This window comes from Copidosoma floridanum, unplaced genomic scaffold (assembly GCF_036245765.1).
Source record: "Copidosoma floridanum isolate Cflo_tuat_1 unplaced genomic scaffold, Cflo_Japanese_pri ptg000034l, whole genome shotgun sequence".
NCBI classification, from domain to species: Eukaryota; Metazoa; Arthropoda; class Insecta; order Hymenoptera; family Encyrtidae; genus Copidosoma; species Copidosoma floridanum.
In genome coordinates, this window is record NW_028321911.1 from 787839 (window position 1) to 811846 (window position 24008).

The 24008-nt window shown below is 32.7% G+C and overlaps 1 protein-coding gene across 1 annotated transcript in view; it reads right to left on the minus strand.

Annotated features, from left to right (window-relative positions):
- The window catches only part of LOC149373234 (inositol-pentakisphosphate 2-kinase-like), a 263622-nt gene extending 241870 nt beyond the window's left edge, over positions 1–21752 (minus strand). The window contains exon 1 of the mRNA XM_089597627.1: positions 21715–21752. Within this exon, the coding sequence (XP_089453753.1) occupies positions 21715–21732 (18 nt within the window). The 5' untranslated portion in view covers positions 21733–21752. The remainder of the gene's footprint in view (positions 1–21714) is intronic.
- Between the last annotated feature and the right edge of the window lie 2256 nt (positions 21753–24008).

Here is a 24008-nt window from a genome sequence, read left to right on the forward strand (position 1 = left end):
TGTTCAATCGACCAATTGCAATATTTTTTATCATATCTTTTTTTTAAGATTAATTTTTAGTTCAAAATTACTATTTGAATTTCCATATGTTTGAATATCGTTGTTTGAAAAATTAACTACAACGTGAACATTAAATAAATCTGAGAAGCTTTTAATTTCAATACTTGTACCACAAGTCCCGTTTTTTGACATTATGTTAATATATTTATCACTACTCTTTTTATTTTGGTATTAATTGTTTCCTACTATAAATTCATAATAATTTTGCCATTTATTTACAACGTTATTGATTTTTAAAGAACAAGGTCTCATTTGGAAATGTTCATTACTTTACAGAAAATAAAAAAAAGTTCTAAATAAACAATTTCCGTCCCCTTTTACGCTTACTTTTATATAGTTTATTTTAAAAAATTCTTAAAACATTTAGTTTGATTTTAAATTAAATTTTAATAGTACAAAGTACAAAACGATTTTTCCAATTGACAGTGTGGAATACTGTAAAGAAATTATTTCTACATTTGTCATTGAGTCTGGAAATGAAAAATTTGTTCTTACTACTTATATCAATTGATAAAATATAGAATGTACATTAGTAACAAAAATAATATTAAGTAAATGTTATATAAAATTTAGATAATTTTAATGTGATTAAAGTAATTGAAACTTTTCGTTGTTTAGAATGTAATCAATAAGAAAATAATGTATACCTTTTTTTTCTAAACATAACGGAGAGTTCTAAAAAAAACTCTTAATGTACGACAATAGAACCTTCTGGATGGTGTGGAAATTTACTGATCAATATATATCTAATGCTGAACGATGTAGATCAAAAACTCTTCTTTATCACGAAATTCTGGGCACCAACCTCTTTCCACTAACAGATGAAATTTAAAGACTCTCCTTTTAAGTAAGAATAGTTGGGGGTTGGTGCACGTAGCGCGCAGGGCGCTGAAGCCCTACTAGTGTATATGTATGTATATGTATGGCTACGTACATCTATATGCTGTTTATTACAGAACATACATAATATTTAATTATTATATACTTTTCTACATAGCTATAATAATACGGGCAGTAAACGTTACCAACGAGAGAGGGGTGGCAGTATGCACGTCATGAAAGAGACAGAGAGCTGAGCCGATTTGAATTTAACCCGAGATCGGCCACGTTCATCAATTTCCTTTACTCTCTCATTCAGACACTCTTTTGTACAGCCTACTATGTATGCAATGTATACACATATATTTTTCGTAATGCTTTTTCGTTGCGGTCACCGCACATTCCTCACGTTTACTGACCACGCTCACGCACACCTATAGATGTTTCACATCAATAATTCGTTCTCTGGTTCTATTGTTTGTGCAACCATTCGCACCATTCTCTCGAACGGCGGTAGGTTGACTGAGTCCCCGTCGAAGTACGGGATCTTGCCCGTCATATGGCTCAGCGTGGGTAGAGTGTTTTGTTGCACGTTCTGCAGTCTGCGTACGCTATTATGGTTGTGTATAACGTGTGTACCTTCTAAGTATTGGGCTGTGGTAGGTGCTATATCACTTTGTAGTCCATCCCATAAACGCGACTTCCTTCATTTTTTCCAGTTCCTCTCTCATATCTTCTATTATGTTCCATGGCTATAGATTATGTAAGTCTTCTATCCCGGGGTTTCTTGACCCTTTATACTCGTAACAGGATGCAACGGAAGTTAACCACTCCAGTTTCTCTGGCATGCTTCATCGCGTTAGTAGCATGTTTGTTTTGTCTATTCAAGCTCCGCGTATCTGTTCAGCTCTCCTTGCATTTCGTTCGCTGGCTCGTCCGCTAGAAAAAAGACCCCCTACTTGGTTTATATGTCCTATATTTACGTTTGTGTCATAAAATATATCCCTGTGATCTCTACTTATCGGTGGCAAATTTCGAATGGTCTCTGTGACTACCTTGTGAGGGGCATCCACCTCCTCTGCTGTCTTGGGCGTGGCTCTAATTTTTGAAAATAAGCCCATTACTATTGCCTTAGTTTTTTCATCTAGGGCGTCTAGTTTTTCGCATCTTTCTGGTTCGAGCTCTGAGATATTCTCCTTTTGCTGATTTTTACTGAGCTCTGGCCTGCACATTTCGCTTATTATATTATTAACCAGGCCTTCGTTATCGTTTTCCGAGTCATGGATAATATCGCTAAAATAAATCATTTTTCTTTCCTACTTATATATATCTCCCAAGTGAGGCTCAGCTCCCCCCCCCACTCCCCCTCAGCTTCCCCACAGCTCCCTCTCGATTTAAATATTGTTATTTGCTTGTTTTAACGTTATTTTTAATCAATTTATATTTGAGTAACCTCACCCACGCTCCCCCTCAGCTCCCCGTCCACCTTCCCCTGTACCTTCCCCTTAAAAAATACTTATTTATTAAATGTTTTACCATGATAAATGTTAAAAAATATATGTAATTTAGTACCCAAGTCATACCTCGTTTTTAGGGTTTTCCAAGTCCCTGATCATAGATCTCCCTCTGTCTATTCGCTCCCCCGTACTTACTATATGTCTCTGAAGTACCATTAGTTGTTTAACTTAATTGAACTTTTACATTTCAAATCTCTTTCTGGTCCATGTGTACTTTACCCAAATATAAAATTCTTGATTACCTGAGGACTTTATTTACAAAAAGATTGAATTTAGGAAAATGTATGGTTTTTCATGGTTTTAATGAATTAACACACGTCTGTTTAAATGTAACGGTCTTCAAAGTTACATATTTTTGAATTACTAAAAGATTTCTTGCTTAACAACATTTCTAATTGCTCATTTATTCTCAGATTCAATTTGAATAAAAGTTCTTTTTGGATTCTTACATCTCAATAAAGCAAAGTATAGTTGTCCGTAAGAGAATAAAGGTTTTTTAATATGCAATTCTAAGGAATCAAAACTCCGTCCTTGTGATTTGTTGATAAACATAGAATATGCTAATACAAAGAAAAACTGTTTTGTATAGAAGACAAAAGGTAATGATAATGAGGTGCCAGTATTCAATGTTATTCTAGGAATATAAACTTTGCTTTCTTTTTCTCTCCCGTTATTATTTCTGCTTCTATATTATACTTAAATAATTTTGTTATTTTTATTCTCGTGCCTCTACAAAGACCGTCTGATATAATTAAAGTTCTTAGTAACATTACTATAGCATTTATTTTTAGTTTTTATTCATGTGGTGGAAGACCTTCTCGGATATTATTTAAAAATTCCATTGAAAAATTAATGTTTATGTTAACATAAGTTTTATTAACTCCTTTTTGAGTCACGTATTCTGCTGTTATGAACTAATTATCAGCCTGCATTAATAAATACACGAGTAATGTCGTTACTTTTTCTACTCATCTGTTAGTGGGGGGTTGGTACGTGGAGCGCACAGGGGGTTGATAGCCCCACTAGTCTATATATATATATATATATATATATATATATATATATATATATATATATGTCGTGAGTCGTATCTTTCGTTTTGATTATGATAAATCTTATGTATTCTTCTATAGTTGCGGGGCTGCATTTAATTACCTATGTTGCAGCTTAATAATAATTGAACAAGAAAAAAAAATTGTAGAAGGCGAGGTCAGAAAGTGAAAGAGTGGTGTTCGTCTCCCACTAAGTTTCTTTCATTTCGCACTGTATTGTCGTTTAGTAGTAAATAGGGAGAAATATTCTTTTGGGAATACCTGTCGTCTATTGTTGTAAAAAAAAGAATGATAATAAACATAGTGATAAATTCTTCAGCCGCTACGGGTGTTAGTTGTTATTTCCGGATGTTTCCTGTCTTTTTACAAAGCCTACTTATAAAACCTCTCTGATTTATGTTCGTTATGCAACAATTTTCCTAGTCCACTGCGTATTTACGTCTGTTATCTCGCGTTATTTTTGTTTCAGATTTAAAAGGAAGAAAAGCACAAAAAGAGGAGCAGACGAAATAATAAATATACATCAAAAATAAAATTTTCCCTCGACCTTATCTTCACCTCATGTGCCTTCCCTATTTTGCTTCGGGGGTAAGGGATAAAATTAATTTTATTATAAAAGTACTTACGTGCTCGCAGATATGCACGCCAGTAAGAATAAAATTTTAGCAACCATTTCCCTTCAGTGCTCGCCACTTATTCCTTTATCCTGGAATTATCTGTAATTGGTATCCTGGTCCTGTTGGCTTCCAGGCTGCTGTCACCGCTGTTTGTCGACTGTGACCGGAACTATCATCTTTGATCGGCTCCTTGGCTTCCCGATTTTCAATCATCGTATTCTCACGGCACTGCACTATGTGTGCTTTTTGGTGGGATTTTTTTTTTAAACGCGTAAAGAAAGAGAAAAAAAAATTCCGACTCTTACCAGACCCCACACTTAGCACCAAAACTGTTACGTAGAGAAGATATTGGTAAGGAGGTGCTTCGCGAGAATAATCAACAATTGATTATATCAAGAGCTTTATTTAATCACCGAAATTAAAGGCAAAGTAGCACGTGCGCTTGGTCTCTAAGGCTCGTCATGTAACCCTAATTCCCAAATCCGCAAAAGCCCGACTGCTCGACTCCTTGACTCTCTGACTGGTTGACTGCCCGAGTGCCCCCTGAGTGCCCGAATGCCGCCTGAGTGCCATTTGAGGCTCGCTCGGCCTTATATTAGCTTGTTCCGCTCCTGTTGATACCCTCTTAGAATTCAATACGTCCAATAGGTATACAAGCGAACGTCGATACACTTTAAGGGGGCTCCAGCGAGCACTGGTACCAACCCGAAAACTATTCGGTTAGTTGGTATCACTTCTGTGAGTATATATCTATATATACATGTATATATAAGCGAGTAAAGCGAGCACCATCATCTATATATATGATGTGTCCGTACCTATGGTAAACAAACAGCAGCTTCTGTCACATACAGAGCGTTTTATTTAGAATTAGTTTTTTTGTGTTATAAAAAATGAAAGAAATCACACATCACTGTAAGATCAGAGTCATCAAGATTTGCAGGATGCTGAAATGATTTTGCAACAGCAAAAAAGAAATAAAAAAGTAATTGATGATAACAAACAAAAATTAATTGTATTAAAATGTATTATTAATGATAAGATAATTTATAAAATGGCCAAAAAATTGATATCAATAGAAGTATTAGTAGATGCACATAAAAAAGATCCTACAAATGGCATCACCTCATTATTATCTATGAGTGTAAATAATAAAGTAAGAGTTATTTCAAATAAAAAAATTATTGACGCAATTTTTGATAAAATAAAAAATAATTGCAGTTAAAATTTTTCAATGTTCTATTTTATTTAAAAAAAAAATATGTGTAAGTAATCCATAGGAGAACGCGATTAAAAAAGAGTTACAAATGACATGAAACTTATGTAAGTACTTGCAGTGTAATTCTGAAATATTCAAAAGCGCGCGCCTTACAAACAACAAGATGGCATCCCGTCATGACCCTGCTAATTCAATGACTTGATCAATACTTTACAAAATATCTTAAATATTTCCAGGGTTACCTATATTTTTGAAGGTACCATCTGAAAGCTGAGATGTTTTTCTATAAAACAGTTACAGTCCTGACATGTAACTCCTCAATTATTGTTAGAAAATACCGATGTTTTTACGTTGCTCTATGAGAGGCTATGTATAATGTACGAACTTTGAGAGCAAATATCTCAAAATTTTCCAGGGTTAGAGGGGTAAATCAGGACACCGTTGGAATCAGCGTGTTTTTACCTATCAATTAAGCTACCTGTGACCTCCTAACTCCTCCCGCTGGAGCCCCCTTAATCATTGTATCAATAGGCGCATATGAATAGATGGCAGTACTCTTCATATAAGCACTCTCTATTACCATCCATACATGTCCTTTCTCAATGTATAAGATATAGAAAATACTTGATAATACAAATCCACATAATTTCTTTTTCAAAAAATTTTCCTTTGGAGAAATAATTAAGAAAGAGAAAAAATCCTCCCCGGGTGCGGATCCAACACACAACTAAAGCTTAAGCTTAAAACACAAAGACATCTTAAGAATTGAGAACGAGAACTTATCTAAACTTACGGTGCGAGTGAAGGCACGGCTCCTTGGTAGTTCAAGTGGTAGAGCAACTGTCTAGTAAACAGGAGGTTGTGTGTTCGATCCGCACCCGGGGAGGATTTTTTCTCGTTCTTAATTGTTTCTCCAAAGAAAATTTTTTTGAAAAAGAAATTATGTGGATTTGTATTATCAAGTACTTTCTATATCTTATATATTAAGAAAGTACATGTATGGATGGTAATAGAGAGTGCTTGTATGAAGAGTACCTCCATCTATTCATATGCGCCTATTGATACAATGAAAGTGTATCGACGTTTGCTTGTATACCTATTGGACGTATTGAATTCTAATTTACCGTCAAGCATTAGAGTCACATGCCTAAAATTTAAATACATATTGAGTAATGCGTAGAAAAGATGCAGTGAAAAAAGAACTTAAAAATAGAAGTTAGAATAAAAACTTTTAATTAAAATAATAATTTATAATTTAAAGTTTCAAGCAAAATTTTTAAAAACAAATTTAATAAAAAGCACTCATTAAGTATTTTAATTGAAAATAAGTTACGAACTGCAGAGAAAGAGAAGTAATAAGTAAGCACCTCTCCAACTGAACTCAAGGCTAAGTGGATACGGTGCCTGGCTAAAGTGCATGACGTCATCGGTTCATACCCCGTAACAAAGTTTTTCTTTTTTTTAAAGTATTTTATGAATCAAAATTCAAAATTTGCTTCTTTTGCATATTGTTACGTATAAAAGATCCGGGGATTTTTGTGTAGATGAAGGAGCAGGCAATTTAAGTACATTAAAAAAATGGATTAAAGTAGATAAATGACTGTAAATGAGTAGCTTCACCAAAAAGGTAGAGCTAGGGCTCGAACCGATCAACTAAGGATTCTTGAGATTTTATGCTAACCGCTGAGCCACGAGCACTACCAAGTGTGGCTGTATTATTTGCACCCTTTAGGTGCACTATCGTGTCGTTAATTGTACGTCGGTATGCTAACATAAAGACACTGGCTTGACTCAGCCAAGCTGTGTCCATGACAGTACATATTTGGTGGGGAGGGGATAAAAAGGGTAAATGTAAAATGAAAAATTAACCTCCATATTTTTTAAGGTCAAAATTTTGAAATCATTTGTTTATTTTAGCACTAAACGCTGCACCTATAGAAATATAAGTTTTCGTGGGTGCTCCCAATGATAAAAACCCCAAGCACTGTGAAAATACAAGCCTTATCAAAAACCTTGAATTTTAACAATATTGTTTACTTTCTCGGAGCCAGACACTTATGTAAAGCAAACACACTAATAGTCCCATACAGTAAGTGGAAAGAACTATGACAGAACTTGTATGCATTAAGACATTTTTAATTTTAAATCAGATTCAAATTGTACTGTACATACCTCAAGTAAGTTCCAATTTTACTTCTGCGAGTGCCTTAACATAAAAGAATTGTGAAAAAATATTAAAAAATGAAGTGTTTTGTACATTTCTTACAAGACAAATTAGCTGTTGTATGTACACATATAAAATACAATTGGTGCCCATTAAACGGTGCCAACTTACCATAAGGCCCAAAACCAAAAATTATTTACCTAGTAAATTTTGCTTGTTTAGATGCGAATTCATGGTATAAGTTACTTAGCAACTTGAACATTAATTATTTGAACTCATTAAAAAAAATGTATCAGAAGAAATTAATATGAAACCAGGGGATAAATTAAATTACACTCTTCAAGGTTGGATGGCAACTGAACCTGTTCACTCTAGTTTGAGTCATACTACACAAGAACTGGCTCTTGTCCACACTAATACTTGTCAAAAATTTTATGATAATTCACACGTTGGGTAAACAAGTATTTTCTCGAGTTTGTAGATAATTTATCATGAGAACTGATTCTACTTTTTTTTTTAAACAATAGTAATGTTTATGTTTATCTGACAAAATTTTTTTGCCCTTGTAGAAAATCAAAACGAACGCAAAATATAGATTCTCAGATCTAATAATGGCACAGAATACGTTAACTAGCAAGTAAATTAAATACTTTATAAAAAGGACATTCAAAATCAGAAAACAGTACCCTACAAGCCACCACAAACTTTTATATATATCTTCCTATATTATATAGTTAACTCAGTGGGGCATTCCACACAAACCCCCCACCGCCCCCCATTTGCCCCCCACCGCCCCCCTACAAAATAAGGTAAAAATCCGTTATTTTCTTGCTTATTTTGACATATCAAAGTTTTTCTCAAAACCCCCGGAGCCCCCCACCGACCCTCCACAGCCCCCCCCACTGACCCCCCACGCATTTTTCCATGGCCCCCAACCACCCCCCACCGACCCCCCACAAAATCATATGTATAGTATAGAAGTATAGTATGTCTTTATTCAAGCCAGGGGGTACAATCACGTATGGCTTCATGGGATAATAACAATGTATGTTTTAATATTTAATCAAATAGTTACAGATTAGTGCACAATACTGTAATCAGATGAATTTAAATATAATCAATTGTATCTCGATTTATTAGATCCCTTGGTTTGTTTGTAGGCATAAAGTTTTTGGTGGGCTGACTTTTTGTTAGCATTTTGTAACGTTGCATTTTGCCAGCCCTGTCAATGTGTTAAAGTCTACGTTCACATTCCTACCAAATCACATGGAAATATTGTATAATTTTTTTTTTCTCAAAAAATCCCACATCCCCCCACCTGCCCCCCACGGCCCTCCCATCGACCCCCACGAATTTTTTCATGACCCCCACCGTCTCCCCACACTACTTTTGGGGAACCTGACCGTGATCATACCGTCTTTACCTATCTTTAGACAAAACTGTCTTATCGCCATGATTTATTTCATCGTCAAGAAGAAATTTAAGGTCATATAATTGATTCATAGGGGGTTGTTGCGCAAAACATCATTATCTATACAACTAAGTACGTTTAAAAACCAATTTATATAGAGTTAACAATATTTTGAAACCAAATAATATATACACATATATTGGTGCGCATAGTTATAATATCATAATCACTTATATAGTTCTTTAATATACAATTCTTCTTTTTACGTACATAAATTTAAGTTTTATTTAATGTATTATTAATATAAACAATGAAAATTTCGCATCACTTTATAAGTCATCTTATAAAGCCTGATAAAACCAAGAAGACTTACGTCCATTTCTATTCTGTTTTAAATTAATGCTGAAATTGGTGGAATAGATGAACACGATGTACATTCATAATATGTATCATTAATTAATAAATTTTACCTATACATAAAAAAATAATAATTGAATCATGTTATAAATATGAGATACATTATTATATTCAAAAATTTTTTTCCAAACTATATTTTCAATCTCTAAACTGTTTTCTCTATTGACTTAAACAAAAATTTCATTTTTATTTTTGCATCTTGATAAAGCCACGTATAATTGACCATGAGAAAATGAAGGTTTTTTTAAGTATAATCCCACATTATCAAAACTTTGACCTTGAGAACTATTTATAGTCATACCAAATGTTACAACTAATGGGAATTGTTTTCCATATAAAATAAAAGGTAATGATGAAGTATTTCCAGTATTTAATGTAATTCTTGGAATAAAAACTTTATTACCAATTTTTTCTCCCGTTACCATTTTGCCTTCTACGTTATACTTCAGTAATTTAGTAATTCGCAATCGTGTACCGTTACATAATCTGTTTGATGTACTCAAATTTCGAATTAACATTACTATTGTACCTATTTTTAATTTAAGTTCATGAAGTGGTAAGCCTTCACAAATGTTGTTTAACATTTTTACGGAAAAATTTATATAAATATTATCATCTGATTTATCAACACTTTTATATGTTGCAGTATCGATGCTGTAATAAGTTTTAGTTTCCCCATGTAATTTACTTGAAATCTTATTGTTTAAAAAAAAGTATAATCATTATGTGAAGTAAGTATCACGTTATTGTCAAAACAGTTGATGTAATTACCAAATATTTTGGTACAGACATCATCTGTTATTCAGGATTTAGGAATTTTAAATGTTTCCATGTCCCCTTCTCTAATTCTTAACAATAATTTTGAAAATTTGTCATTACTTGAACGGATATTATTTTGTAATCTTAAAATTTTGAAGGAGTTTCATAAAAATGATGATTTAATAGTTTCTTCTATTATTATAATTTGATTACTGTTTTTTATAACTGGAAAAATTTGTCGAAAATCTCCTCCTAATACTATTAATTCATTACCAAAGCAAAGTTTTGTATTACACAAGTCTCTTAACGTTCTATCAACGATTTCTAGAGCTTTTTTTTGAATCACAGAAGCCTTGTCCCATATTATTAAATCAACTTCCTCTTAATTTTTTTTTTTCACTTTCAAATTCTAAAAATACACTTTCAATATTATCTAAGTCTAGAGGTAAACAATAAGTTCTATGACTGGTCATACCTTTTGGTAGTAATACAGATGCAATTTCTGTCCAATCCATTGACAAAATATTTTTACCTCTAGAAATAAAGTAATAAATGAGTGTCTTATTTAAGTAGGTTTTTCCGGATCCACCAGGACCATCTATGAAATATACTTTTTCATCTTGTTCACAAATAGTTTTCAAAATTTTTTTTTGATCTTTATTTAAATTTGTGTGCATTGTATCGAACATTTTTTTACTGAAAGATATTTCCTCAATATTGCAATTATTTATATAGTTGCTAATGGTTGGTGTCGGTGAACTAAAAGACTCACATGATTTACCTTCCGATACCAAAATTTGATTAATATGTAGAAGAGCATAATTATTATTATCATTATCGAAGTCTTCTGTGAAATATTTTTTATATTCATTCCATATTTTATCTCCTTGAATCTTTTCTGAAATCAAAAACCAAGCAGAAAATTGTCTTAAATGGTATGAAAACATAATTGTTATGACTTCTTTAAAAATATTGTCGATTTCAGAATCATGTACAATTAAACCCAATGCAATTGCAGTATCCCTGAAATTTTTATATTTTATTCCATTATGTTTTTTAACGTCTTCAAACAATGTAGCCCCATGTGATTTATGTATTTCTTACAAAATATTCAAAAGTTGGGGGGTTGGCACGCAGGGGGGTGTAAGCCCCACTAGGACATATAAATACATATATATATATATATATATATATTAATCTGAAGAATGTGCATAAGCTTGGATTCAGAAATGTGTTTTTCAAATTGATGTCTCTAGATCTTTAATTTTTTTTAGTCCATTGCAATAAAAAGGTAAATTCAGGTATATCTTAACCCTTTTGTCAGTGTGAAATTATTATCCTCAGTTTAAGAAAAAATTATATTACAGTAGTATATTTAATTATTTTTAAGTGTTGGCACACTTTTCTTTATTAACTGAAAAAAAAAAGATCGACAGTCCTACTCAACTTTAATATTTGTGACATCTTTAACTTTAATAACATTAGAAAGTAAGAAAAAATGTTTATATTTGTTGAATTATTTGAAAAAAAGGACGTAGGTATCCGATTCCACTCCGATAAAGCTGAAGTGGTAGGCTTTTTAGGTAATTTTAGATATGTATGGTTTAAGCACCACATAAGAATATTGTTTTTTGTTAATTTATTATTTCAACTTTAATATTTTTTTTGTTTCCATACAAACTGTCTTGTAAAATAATGAGAAATTTTTTGTTTCGAACGAAAACTTGTTAAATACTTTGTTTGATGCTGTCCCACATTATCTTAAAAATTTTTCCGGTTCCGAGTTATCTGAGTTAATCTCGAAAGAATAAATTATAAATAAAAATTTTCTTACGCTAAATTGGATTTGAGCCTCGGTCTTCAGGGTGCTAGTCAGGAAAGTCAGGTACGCTACCAACTGTGCCATTGGAGAGTTTGAAAGTAGTTGTAATAATACAGATATATTTGGAAGATGGTTGCAAATTTGAGTGATTACGTGCACGTTTCGAAATGTATTTTAAAAATTTACTTTTTTTAGATTTAAATGAGCAAGCGTTTTTTAATTCCTTTCCATCTATTAAAATAAGATCAATTCACACTTGCTCTCACTTAGACTTGAACTTTGATCTCCAGGATAATGGTAAGGTATGCTAGTAACTATGCTGTCAGAGTGTTGCTATGAACCTTAACTTATGTCTTATCGACAGTGATTGTTACACAAAATATTTTAAAAATAACTCGGAGACGACTTTAGGATTAACTAGGATTGTCTTAAAAAATAACTTAAGGATAACCTAGAAATAACTAATGAATAGCTTGAAGATATATTGAAATTGAAACAAGTGAAACAGCCTCTATAATTTTATGGTGTTTTTGGCTTTTTTGTAGCTCCTGTTTAGCAGCCTTACTTTTATACTCCTTAATGTTCCAGATACACCATTAGCTAGTGTACGGCTTACACTTAAGCTAGAAAGTAAGGGTATCAGAAGTAGAGTACCACCAGTTTGAGCAGAAGAAGGTAAGATACGTGGTATTTTAACATATTTTTTACCAGCTGCTTTCTTAACTGCTCTACGTGCCCCCTTCAAAATTGAAGTAATAACCTTGAGTGCATCTTTGCATTTGGTATTTATTCTCTGTCATGATGCCTTAATAACTGTACTCAAGGTAACTCTCTAACTTTTTACATCCATATCCAGTTTACTTTGACCTTTATAGTACTTGTAATATCTATAGCAGTTGCTTCTTTCCCAATACTTCAATCTCCGGTTTTGGCTCTTAGCCAAACTTTCTTGGCTAAGACTCTATCTGCTGAGTTTCTAGCCTCAACGTTATCTTGAGTCTAAGTTTTTAAAAGATTATCTGGAATAAAGATCTGGAATAAATCGTTAATAGTGATGACTACTCTGCTATCTAAAGTGGGTATTGGGTTGTTGGTTATATCTTTTTAAGCTACGTCCCCATATATTTCCACTTACGCTCCGCTATGATAACCTCATTTTTGGGAGTTAGTTATTTTTGGAGATATGTTTCAATGCAGAAAAATCTATTTCACAGGAAAACAGATATTTGTATATTTATATAGTGTACATGAGTAAAAAAGGTAATTATTCACATCAATGAATTCAATTCTTGCATTTTAAATACTCTCAGAAAGTGAGTAAGCTCTCTAGCCTGTCGAATGACAGAATGGGTTCTGCTGGAGGATGTAGCTCAATTTGTAGCTCTTCTTCCTCTTATATTTCTTCTCCTATCAGTCCCACTTCTTGTTCAACCACTTTATCTAGATAAATAAGCATATCGAATAGCTGGAGTTTTTCATCATCTAGAGTGACATAGCCCTATAGTAGCGTATCTGTGCTGTCTAGAAGTAATTAACGTTTGTCATCTGGTGGCTTAAAGAAATATTTTTTGCTGTTGCTATATACAAATTGTATGTATCCTGAAGTGGATGTTGTTTTGCTGACATATTACTGAAGAATTGTTGAAGAGAGAGTTCCAGTAGTCATCGAATACGATTTTGGTCTTCACCACAGCTGTTTTGACACCCTTTGCCTTCTCAATCAGCTTTTCGTTTTGCACAAGGATGCAATATATTTTACTTAACAGTCCAATGAACTCCACCATGATTTTGACACAGCATTCATCTTTTATCAGTCCAGTGACACTCTTATTCATCAAGGATAGTCTAAATTAATTATTCAGTGGATAACTCGATGTGTTAAACTTTTCGATGTCTTGTTTTGTAATATTGTAGATATTTTAACCACAAATATCATACATCAAGCTGTTGGTGTCAGTATGCAGTAACTTACATTTGTTGAAATGATTCTTCGTATATGAATAGTGGAAGTTATATACAAAGGTCTTTGATACATCGAGTACACTTAAACTTAGATACATTGGTTTTCTCATACTTATTTAGGTACGTGTAAGTTGAATAGCCACAAGGTTTTCAGCAAAGATCGAGTGACCATGAAAGTTTGGTTGAATGTTGCTTTCTATCATACAAAGTCATCATAAGTTTCCGCTACTTGGAGTGAGGTATCACCATCTGGTGTATTGAGGAAGTTTGACGCTGTAATGTGATCAACCCAGTGGAACTCTTCTTTTGGTAGTAGCAGCGCCATTGCCGATTTGTACAACCTGTTTACACCAAAATGTATGAGGTATTTATCCTCTCTTAGAATTCTAATCTTTACCCATGCACCTGTTGTTGGCTTTGGTGTAGCGTATGCAGCATTGACCAACACCTCGTCTGATTTCTTTCTCTACTAACAAGAGCATGTCTTGGTTTTGTTCACTGTCACTGTTCCACATACTGTTTTTTTCAATGTCACTATTCTGCACACTAGTACTATCTGCACTATTTATAATTCTATCACTATTTTGTTCACTAGACTGCTGGTCTGCAAGAAGCCTCTCTAATTCTCCTCCGATCTTTCTCAGTAAACTGCGTAACTTGTCTTGAACGCAGAGCAAAGTAGCCCTGATGAGTTAGTAGATTTGTATTTCCCTTCTGGGTAAGAATATCAAGACGTACTTTTTAAATACTACAAGCGCTTGACTGGTCAACTCCAATCGTCTTCGTAGATTATCATCATCCGCATCAACAATCTGCCTAAGGGCTTTTTGCAGCAGATATGGGTGACTCTGCCATAATTTGCTCAGATTGTGTCCAGTACTCGCACTTGCATGCCATAATAAAATTTAAAATTTCAAAAACGTTCAATTGTGTTAAATGTTGTCAACTTCACTTGACATATTGTCTATACTCATATATTAATTTTTTCATTGGGATCATCGATCATTCAAAGTCGAATTTTCCATTCCGACCCTCGTCCATAACACAATTTCACTCATAAAAACTTTCACCGGTAAAAAATAAGGCTTACATGCCACTTGGGTGTGTAAGCATTATATACTTTAGGTATTGAGATAGGATTTGTACCTTAGTCACACCAAAAATTGACAAAGACGAGTGAGTTTTCACTGCATACATTTTGTCCGCATATTTACACCATAATAACGGGTTTAACAAAAATCAGTTCAAACTAGTAACTTTTTGGATTAGAAATGATAACAAGCTCTTCTATTTGCGTATTTCGTGCGTACAAACATTTTATTCCATTCCCACCCCCCATAGAACAACCACTCGGTGTACGTGTGCAGGTACGCAAACTACAGTTTCTTATTGCATTTAAGGCTAGTGAATAAAGTATGGGTGGACAAGTCATTGTAATACGTCTATGAGTCGTACGAGCACTACAAACATTGAAAATCCCATTCCGAACTTTTCCATTCCGATCCTACCCTACCTCAAAGTGCCGTTTTTTTCGTTTTAGAGCAATCAATCCCAGCCAAACTTTTTTTTCATCACTGTTGGGCTAAAAGACGAGACCTGTGTCTCAGGGTTTCATCCAATTGGCCTCTTTTTGCTACATAAATGCAAAAACGGTGGTGCTACTTCCAACGTTGGTAGCCAAGTGGTGCACTCTATTAGGTGGCTTTATCTGGGCCTAAATAAAAGCAAAAACATAGTCGTAATAATTAAAACACAAATCTTTAAATTTTATGCCCCGAATAAAAAGTTATAGTAATTTTATAAAAAATACTGAATGTTAGCCAAAATCACATTAGTAGCGATATTTAGGGTCTATTTAAAACAGCTGTAATTTTTGAATTAAGGCACAAAATAGAGAAAAATTTTTTTTTAATCGATAGGTCTTGACCCCAGCTTTTATTTAACCTCAAAAAAAACACTCGAACTGTTGAAGGAGCTTAGCTACATGTGTTAAAAAGAGATACAATTATGCAAAAATCGATGAAAACTAAATTTTATAAAATTTCGTATAACTTTTGACTAGTTAATCTTGTAGTTGCATCTCTTAAAATATTTGTTACTGATGTTGTGTACAGTAGAAATACCATGAAAAAATTTTTTTCATTCAACTTCTTTTTAAACAATTTTTTAAATTGATCTGAGCAAGTGACGACAGAATTACCCATTTGCAGTTTACTTAAAGTGCTGAACGTTCATGATTTCTACGAATAAAATGGAATATTATTAGCAGAATGTTAAAGTAGAAGATAGTAGTGGTGGGGGAAATCTATATCCATCAACCAAATTTCTTCTATAATATTTTATAAAAAATCTCCTAATCATATGATAAATACTGAGGTCCAGAAGAAATAATTGTAGCTATATTTGTAGGTCTGACTCCCACTTTACTACTTAAAATAATGATCGTTAGATAGTGCTGATTGACTATAATTATTGACATCTTTATACTGACTGAGCTTCTCTTTGTTTCATCCCAACTTTTTATTCTTACCACTCATCCTCCACTCTTCAAATCTTCAAAGTGTTAACAGGGCGTGATATATGCAGCCTTGACGTAGCTATAACCTGAATTCTGAATGAGATCTAAATAGTGGGGGTAAGGAGTGTAGATAATAGAAAAGGAGTAAGTCAGAGATGAAGAGCTCAGTCAGTTACTAGTCTCTATTAAGGATAGACGTGTCCTTCTATGACTTCAAGCACTGACTGAACCTTTTAGCTCTCTTACCACTGCTCTGTATTGAGAAATAGTGGGATAGGATTGGTATAGATAAAGAGTAAGAAAAAAGTGAAAATAAAAAGCTGGCTAAAGCCAGAGAGCTCAGTTATTAGCTAGCTAGTCAAGAGATCAGACTTCTTTGATCATGGACTACGTTGTTGCTGTACAGAGCTTTCAAAGTTCCTAAAAATTTTTATTTCTAGGGAGCTTATTACTTTATCTTTGAAGGAAAATGCTCAAACAACAGTTTTTATTTTAATGTTTCATGTAAATGGTCAAAATTTTTTTATGAGAAATGTATGACCAATAGTTGGCTTATGAGAAATTTTTACGGAATATTCTAGGATTCAGGAAGCACATCTTATTCGTGTAATTTTTTGTCATTAAATATTATTTGAAGAATGCCAATATTATTTACCTTAAAGTATTGAACGAAAAAACTTGCTGACAGAAATACTGTCTGAACAGTAGGTATTATAATACACATTAGTTGTATAATTCAATTTCAATATGACTTTATGTTTCAGTCACATTTGCAGTGTTGAAAATTAAGGATGCCCTGAAAGATTACCTTAAAGCATAAAGCATGTTCTGCACACTATTTACGCATAAACCTAATTCTGATAATGATTTATGAATTTATGATAAATTCAAAAAAATAGTTTCAAGGGGAGAAAACATATAATTGGTCTTCATTAGTGGTGGAGGAATGGGACCCCCGCTACTTTCTAACTGTAACGTAGTGGAAGTCTCAAACTATTTGGATTTTATATCCATTAGAGTATGACATAATACAAGTATAATAAAAGCAGATACTACCTTTATACAGATGTGGTCGTGTTTGATGAGAAAATAAGTGAAAGGGCAAGGGTGGAAAGTGTAAATGATAAAGATGATAAATTCTATAGACTGTTTTACAAAACTTTATTCATAATACTTACAAAACTTTTTTTTTCATTGTCTAGGTAAACAAATTCTCTTATTTTAATTCTTGATTATTAATAATTAATTATTCTATATGGCTGAGTCAAATAAATTCATAAGACATTTAAAAATTCAATTTCCCTAAACAATTTTATATTTTATGATCCCTATATAAATATAAACTTAATTTTTAGTTGTTAAGTACATAAAATAGGTATAAATAATCGTTAAATAACGTTACTTTACATATTACAGTAATAATTCAGAGTAATCAGTTGAATAACTTTAAATTCTATGATTAAAAATGAAAATAAGATTTACTATTAATTAATGCATTAAAAAATATAGTTTATCTTTTATATATATACGATACGAACAGTAAGAGACTTTAAAAGATAACTAAAAGCATATTTTAAAACTATTGTAATGTCGAGTGATAAAAAAATTAGTATTCAAACGTATTGCTAAAACGTACACTGATTTTCTTTACAGGTACAAAATGAGGGTGAGTAGGTCTACGAGCAGTTAGATCTTGAGCTTGAGCATAAACTATTTTTAACAGTTTTTTACTAACCGATTTTTTATTCCAAAAAAGTAAAAACAATGGATTTTGTCAATAAAATACAAGATACTTTTAAAAATTTTAACTAAAAAATACATAACATTATTATTCGTTTTAGCGATCTCCATTTCTCTCCTTGCCTTACCACTGATGAAGCAAAAACTTGATTTTTATTAAATTTATTCCCTTTTAAATGCGCACAAATTTGTGATTTTCTGTTTTAAATTTTTGTTTGTTGATACAATAGAAAATAAGTTTTGAACGTTTGGAAATTAGTGTCTTTTTAATCAAAAAAATTATCTTTTTAGTAACAAACATTAGCTTAATTTTAGTAGTGAAAACAACTGCAGTGCTAGATGTCATAGCAGTAGTTTTTGCAGCTTTTGTGAAAGCAGATGAACATAACTGCTTTTCACTATTACTTTCTTCATAAAATTAACTCTGCTAATTGTAACAGTGAATTAAATTTTTTTTAAAAATTTATGTACATAGTGTTCATACCCACTGGGTCAGCACACTTTAATGTACATATATATATATATATAACTTTCTGATCCAGATGATACTGTTGAAAGAAGGACGACTGCACTAACAATGACCTGGTTGCTGGATTAACCAAATGCTTTAACGTTGTCTTCTGCATTGGTTAAGGAATTTATGTTACACCATTACTGGGCTAACTAATTGTATTATTGACTGAAAGGGTTAGTGGACGTGCTCGTACTGAGTGTATCCAACTGCTTAACTTTAAACACGGGTGACAAGATCACAGAGGTACTAATTCAGCAGTTATGGGCGCAAAAACGGATGAACAAAGGGACCTCTATCTGGCAGCCATGGGCACTACGGGCAAAGCCTGTGCTTGTATCTGCTCTGTTTACCTACTGTGATCTAATCTTCAAGCAAGCAATGACTGGACCAGAAGCTATCCATGGGAGAGAAGCTACGTTGAATGAGATGTATTCTATGTATAAGAATAAGGTTTGAACTTGAGTATTTAGCACCACGTAAGAAACCCATTAGCACAAAATGGATACACAAAAAACTAAGGCAACTTTATTTACGAGGCTAGACTTATTACCCAAGATTTTACATAAGTTAAGAGATCAAATATGACTGAACCTATGCCCCAGTTGTACAGTTTTCTACTCTACAACTAATTGTAGCTGCAGATAATTGATCAGAAATTCTTATACATCATTTGAATATAAAAACAGCTTGACTTTACCGATGAGCCTCCTAGGTATTGGATTCCTTCAAAAACGAAACCACTGGAGTTTCAGAATCAGAAAAGTGGTTTTCCAACATCTTGGGTGTTTAGTCCGTTGTAAAAGCTGAAAAAAAGCCTTGAAACAAATAAAAGGAAATCACCTTTTACAATAAACGAGTGAAACTGCCACAGAAAGATGTGAGCAGTAAGCAAGTATTAACCTTGTTTTGATTTAATATTAAACCATTACAAGTAAAATTTCTGAATAGACTGTAGAAATTTCTATGAGAGGAACAGACAAGTTTTGATATATTGTACAAAACATTAGTACTAGAGCTGTTAAAAAAATCAACTTTTATATAGTCATAAAATATTTAAATTGAATAAAATTTTTGAATCTCTTCCAATATTGTATCTTTGTAAGAAAATACATTTTCAAGCAAAATTTATATGATTTATGAAGAAAATTAAATATAACAGTAGATGCTACACACATGATGCAAAGTATATTGAAATAATATATGATTTTAATACACAATTTAGAAAAAATTGTACAGGCCCCGTAGAAGACCTGATAGAAGCACAACTTAAAGCTGTGCATGGTGGAACTTTTTTGCATAAAAATTATTTTATAAAAAATTTTTAAATAGATTGTACTGCATTACGCTTGACTTAATAGAACAATCTTCTATATGCTTAAATATAATTCTCAGTAAAATTACCTACAAAATACGTATTTACCCTTAAAATTCCATCAAACATTGTATCTATATGGGTAATTCCACCGTAATTGTCTCAGATTCAATTTAAAATTTTTGGTTTTTCGAATTTTATAAGAAATTCATGGCTGATTATTGCTTGTCAGTACATAAAAAGCAACTGAGTACAATGAATTCGCTACAAAATATTAGTGTCAGAACTTATCTAAATGTAAAAAATACTTATGATTCATTTTTTAACTGTAACAGTCTCGAAAAAAATTTGTATCGATACAATTTAACATGTTGATATTAATAAAATAATTTTTGAATAGTTTATTACCTTTTTTATAATTTAAAAACTTTATATTTCAAAGTTTCAAATTAAACTATAAAGACTGTCACTACGTACAAAATATTCAATTTATACTATCACAAATACAAATTTTTTTTACAGTAACTTACGAAAAAATTGTTTTTCATCATTAATTCTCGTAATAGTTAACATTTTGTATTCATATAATTAGTATTTTAACATTTAAACACATTATTTTCCATTAACTATTAATTTGTTCCTATACTAAGTTATAGTTATTTGACTTAAAAGTACAGTTTGCTATAATATTTGGTAAGAAAGACTTATTTACTCAATAAATAAAGTCAGCTTGGATTTTAGTGGCTTTAGGTACTCTGCTACTTCACCTCAAAATTAATGTATTCAAATCACTGACTATTTCATTTAAATTTTCCAATTATCATTATCCTGATATTTTGGTTCTTCTTTAAACACTGTTACCGAAACACATACAAAAAAAGTCTTAAAAGTATGTAAAGAATAAATATTCAATGATGAAAAGTTAAATTTCTTATGACTTAAGACCTAAAAATGTACAGAAACTTAACTAGAATTGATTATTAATTTCAGGGGGTCGGATTGTCCGCGAACGAGATACACTGACTGTTCTGCTTATACAGTATCTGTCATCGCCAAATAGTATAAAAAAAAAAAAAAAAACAGTTTACGTACCTGTTGTGATAAACCTGGAGGGTGCTCTAAGGGAGGGTCGGAACTGACCAAAGTATTTGTACACATGGAAAACGAGAAATGATTCACTCGCAAGTCCCAGCGATTTTAATTTTTAGCGGCATTGGCCAGTGCAATTACTTAGTGCCAGTATGTTATTCAAAAATTGACCGTAAGGGAACGTTGCAGAATTAAATTGAGCGTTTTACAAAGCTATTTCTATGCTCATGATAATATTCATATAAATCGAGGGACAAAAATAATGCATTACACGTTCTTACTTGTTAGCTAAAAGCACGGATAATTTCAGTATGAATATAATCTATGATAACTAAAGTTTATAATGTAGATGCACGAATTCCAGAAAAAACCTTTATATTTTGGTATGCGAGTCTTTTGTTTGAAAATTTTTATTTTGGACAGGGGTCGGAACTGACATTTTCAGGTACTTTTTGCAATTTTCTTCATAAAAGGAACAAGAAATCGGTTACATCTGTAATTAATCAATAATTCATAACATTTAACATGTCTTGGCACTGCAAGCATAATTAATTATTTTAGTTTCAAAACGTCGTACGAGCTCTGGACACGATTTGAGCCAGTTACACCAGAATCACCCATATAAAAAATTTACTTTAAGAAATTTATAAAATAGCCAATTTCATAATATCTTATAATTCTTAAAATTACTTTTTAGTAGTATTTAAATAGCTCTGACTAACCTTATAATACTGCATCATGCAATAAGGACATTTTTTAAATAGTTTATCAGCCTTACAGAGAAATCCCTGTTTTGGTTTGATCTCCACGCAGTAAGTTGGTGCGTCTGAATAATTGGAAAGGTGAGTAGGCAAAAACGTGTAGTCTGGATATTTCGTTGCGTATCCTGGGACAAACTCTTTATCCCGTCTACTCTCTGAAACGAAAAAATGTTGTTTTAGTAACACTAAAAAAAAGTCCATACACATACTGACAATCATTTTATTATCATGTTACTTGGAATATAAGCTAACAAAAAGGTAGAATCCAAAGGAGACCTGATGGATAGGAAATTTGGAGGAGACTGTGGCCAAATTATTGTACACAAAATGAGTTTAGTAAGAAATTTCGAAGTCGCTTGTATTTCTTAAAGCTTGGTTTCATCAAACGTACTCTTATACATATAAATAAAAAACCGCATGAGAATCTCTTTTTTGTTAAAAGAAACAATTTTTTAGCTTTAAAAAGTAATATCATCGAAATCTGAAAAAAGTTAATTTTTTTTTATTTCTGTGCAACCTACAAATCAAAATATCTATAGTTAAATTTTATTTCGAAAAATATCTATGATTTAATTTTATTTGTACTATTGGTTGTCACGTACGATACGCGTGACGCATTAACGTGAGTATGAAGCTTATGAAGCAATACAGCAACAGGTGAAGCTATAAATGGAAGCCCCACGCAGGAAGTCAGGTGAGTTGAGATCAGCAACGAGTTCAGTAAGGCAGATGCAGTTGCAGTTATGTTAGAGGGAGAGGGTTGGGCCTATGGGACCGAGAAACGTACGCTGCTTTACTGACATACAAGAGGTTTTACTACAGTATTTTTTATTACAGTTTGTGCATTTGCTTATTAAATAACCTAGTCTTATGTGCTTGTATGTATGCTTCGTCCCGTAACATCTTTTCCTAGTTTAAGACAATTGCGTTTTCTACCTATGTAAAGCAAACAAGTTTTCTCGCCAGTCTTTAAAGCACTCTGTTTGCAGTTCTCACTTCAGCTAAGTAAACTTTACCGCCTCTCCTGGAAAGACTTTAGTCATCATTTCTTTTCGCTACTGGTTTCGTTCAAGATTTCTATTTTTTAAGAAGTTATATTTTTTCATTCATACGAGAGACAAATTTCAGAAAACTTTTTCTTATCAAACGCTTTTAAAATTGATCCACATAGTAGTGCACTGTTCTCCAATGCTTATTTCTATATATATGGTGTGACAGTAAGTAAACAGAGTGGCACGGTACGGGCACAACCCCCCTCCCCTTCCATGCCTGTGCTCGTACCCGCGTGGGAACGAGCATAGTCCCCCCTCTATTGCCTGTACCACAGTTTATATAGTTGCGACACTCAATGCTGAAGGAGCGTCCAGACTTTTCTCAGCATATATATATAGACTGATACAATCAAGAACATGGTGGCAAAGCACGAAAAATTGAAAATATTCGAAACATTCATAAACATTTCTACTGGGCTTTTATAAAAATAGCTGATTTTTAGCCTGAAAATAGTCATTTGATGAATACCATAACTAACCTGTAATATTTTAAGTTTATTACTAAAATATTCTAATGTTGCTGAAATTTTGAAATTCAAAAAAACGCACGAGATACAATCAAGAACATGGCGATATACATCAAATTCTGGACGCTCTCACAGCATTGAGTGTCACAACTGTATAAACTGTGCCTGTACTCGTTCTCGCGAGACTACCAACACAGGCTGTGCCCGTAGTGCTCATGGCTGCTGGATTAGTACCCGACTAATTTGAATGTGTGCGCCTGTTTAAGGTACGTGTAGTAACTACTGCGTAGTTGTGTGGAGTTGCTGCTGATTTTCGTGTACTGACGCACACATTTTACGACATTATATCTTCTTCGTGTGCATCATCGTCATGTGTTCGCTGTACATATCATCAGCGTTGTATGCATGTGTCTGTGCTGTTAATAAATTTTAAGGACTTAACAATTCTTTACTTTTAAATTATATTTAATATAAGTGCATCATTATTGTCGTCATCTAAACCGTCGTAAGAATCATCATTGCATGAAAAACAAAAGGCAGTTGAAATGTTGACTGACAGATCTCCTACATCAGCTGTGGTGGCATCGTTAGACATGTCAAACAACTTACATCTATCTATTTCTTTTAATGAGAAGGAGGAAGTATCCGTTAACATTACAAGTAAGTTGAACCTACAATTTACAGATGACTTCTTTATTTTAACTAACTTTTTTATAGACAATAACAAAGATCAGCC